Source organism: Myotis davidii, unplaced genomic scaffold, assembly GCF_000327345.1.
Source record: "Myotis davidii unplaced genomic scaffold, ASM32734v1 scaffold1204, whole genome shotgun sequence".
NCBI classification, from domain to species: Eukaryota; Metazoa; Chordata; class Mammalia; order Chiroptera; family Vespertilionidae; genus Myotis; species Myotis davidii.
The window spans coordinates 381,700-384,334 of record NW_006294755.1 but is presented as its reverse complement, the minus strand read 5'-3'; the positions used below and the strand labels follow the sequence as shown (position 1 = coordinate 384,334).

The window sequence follows — 2,635 nt, the reverse complement described above, 5'->3', positions numbered from 1 at the left end:
CTCCGTGTCCATTGCAGCTTCTTGGGAAGTTCCACTCACTGTAGTCACGTAGGGCCTGGCCTGATGGAGCCACCACCATTTCAGTTGTGGCTGGTCACCCTGCCAGGGAGAGATAGGTCTCCGGAGGCTCTCACTCTGGTAATTAAACGCTTCAGTTCAGAAATGTCACGTGTTACTTCCTCTCACAACTCACTGTCCAGAACTAGTGACATGTCTGCCCAATCAGAAGGTCTGTAAGTGCCCTCTGCCTATGTGCTTTGAAGGGAGGGCCAGAAATTTTTTGTATAGCACTAATGATGGCAACTGATCCTATATAATAAAAGCCCAGCATCTGAAACTGTGGAACGACCAGAGACCAGAACGACCACTGCCCCTCGCTCCCCCACACCCCTGCCGCCAGCCACTCCCCCAGTGAGTGGTTAGGGGCAATCAAGCAGGCAGGCAGGTGAGCAGTTAGGAGCAATCAGGGAGGCAGAGGTGGTTAGGGGTGATCAGGGAGGCAGGCAGAGTGGTTAGGGGTGATCAGGCAGGCAGGCAAAGGCAGTTAGGGGTGATCAGGCAGGCAGGCAGAGTGGTTAGGGGCCAGCAGTCCCAGATTGTGAGAGGCATGTCCGACTGCCGGTTTAGGGCCCATCCACGGGATCCTAAACTGACAGTCAGACATCCCCTGAGGGGTCCCAGATTTTGAAAGGGTGCAGGCCAGGCTAAGGGACCCCTTCTACACCTCCCATGCACGAATTTCATGCACTGGGCCTCTAGTAGAAAAATAAAGAGGAATTTAACCACTCTGGGCCTCCATTTTCTCATCGGTTAAATGGGTGTAATCATCTATAATGACAAAGCTATTGTAATTGAAATGGTATGTTTTAGCATAAAAACAGACACATCTATAATAATAAAAGTGTAATATGCTAATTAGACCAAACAGCCGAATGACCTTCCGGATGTCCTTCCAGATGAAGCAGTGGTGGCAGGGCCTTGGGCAGAGGTGGTTAGGGGCGATCAGGCAGACAGACAGAGTGGTTAGGGGTGATCAGGCAGGCAGAATGCTTAGGAGTAATCAGGCAGGCAGGCGAGCAGTTAGGGACATCCAGCAGGCAGGCAGAGTGGTTAGGGGTGATGAGTCAGGCAGACAGAGTTGTTAAGGGCGGTCAGGCAGGTGAGCAGTTAGGAGCCAGTGGTCCTGGACTGTGAGAGGGATGGCCCACTGTCCGAGAGGTCCCAGATTGCAAGAGGGTGCAGGCTGGGCTGAGGGTACCCCTCCCCCACGCACAAATTTCGTGCACCAAGCCTCTAGTAACATAATATGATCCCTACATCACGATGCAGTGTAACAATGAAGTAAGGTCATGGAGCAGTTAGCATGGGGTTGTATAGATATTAGCTGCTAATGTTATTTATGAGTATGAAAGTGCTGGGGCCAGGGATTTGAACTGAGGCCACTCTGTTCTCTGTCATTGGGCCTGTAAGTGCTAATGGTGGGGAACGATGTCTGGGGGCCACTCCCCAGGCCCCAAACCCACTTTCTCACCCTGCAGATCTCCTGGGCGTGCTCCCTCTTCCCGCTGCTCATGCCACTGGGACTGGGGCGGCGGAAAAAGGCGCCACCTCTGGTGGAAAATGAAGAAGCTGAGACAGGCCGTGGTGGGCTGGGTGTGGAGGAGCCGGGGCCCCTGGGTGGAGGTGGGGTAGGGGGGCCCCAAATGGGCTTGCCTCCCCCTCCCCCGGCCCTGCGGCCCCGCCTTGTGTTCCACACCCAGCTGGCCCACGGCAGTCCCACGGGTCGCATCGAAGGCTTTACCAATGTCAAGGAGCTGTATGGCAAGATCGCGGAGGCCTTCCGGCTGCCAGCTGCCGAGGTACACATCGGGGAGTCCCGGGTTCTGACGGTGGGCTCAGTGCCAAAGCCGCAGATGCGGGGGCCTATGCCACACGGAATTATGGGGAACTGGAGGCCAGGGCTGGATGCTGAGTTTTCATCAGCTAGTGGGACACCTATGCCGGAGTGGAGTATGGGAACTGATGTCCAGGACTGGATGCTGCATTCCCTCATGCATTGAGAGGCTTGCACCCCAGTGGATTGTGGGGGCTGGAGGTCTGGTGCAAGATTCACTTCTGCACGATGCAGAGAGAGGCCTGACCCCAAGGACTTGGGCACAAGGAAAGAGAGGACAGGAGGGATTGAGCAAGAAGTAGCCACAGGGGTCTCAGTAGGCTGGGTGGGTGTCTGTGCCCTTCTGCTTTCCACAAGCATGTACTGCGCACCCACCGTGGGCCAGGCTCTGTGCCCTGGACCGGCAGGGAGGTTTTTGCTAGGACAGAAATTTCAGCCCTAGCTGAGCTGACATCCCAGTGGGGTCCTGCCCTGGCTCCTGGAGTGGTCAGGCACTGGGGTGGGGACCCCCAGGCCTTTCCAGAATCTCTTTCCTTCTTCCTCAAAGGACGAGGGAGGGAGGTGAGAGCTAAGTGTCTCCTACCTCTGCAGGTGATGTTCTGCACCCTCAACACCCACAAAGTGGACATGGACAAGCTCCTGGGGGGCCAGATTGGGCTGGAGGACTTCATCTTTGCCCATGTCAAGGGGCAGCGTAAGGAGGTGGAGGTGTTCAAGTCTGAGGAGGCGCTGGGCCTCACT

The 2,635-nt window shown here is 55.9% G+C and overlaps 1 protein-coding gene across 1 annotated transcript in view; it reads left to right on the top strand.

Annotated features, from left to right (window-relative positions):
• The window catches only part of GIPC1 (GIPC PDZ domain containing family member 1), an 11,222-nt gene that overhangs the window by 3,833 nt on the left and 4,754 nt on the right, over positions 1-2,635 (top strand). Inside the window, exons 3-4 of the mRNA XM_006769199.2 lie at positions 1,539-1,859; positions 2,486-2,635. The exon at positions 2,486-2,635 is cut by the window's right edge and continues 4 nt beyond it. Coding sequence (XP_006769262.1) covers positions 1,572-1,859; positions 2,486-2,635 — 438 coding nt within the window. The 5' untranslated portion in view covers positions 1,539-1,571. The remainder of the gene's footprint in view (positions 1-1,538; positions 1,860-2,485) is intronic.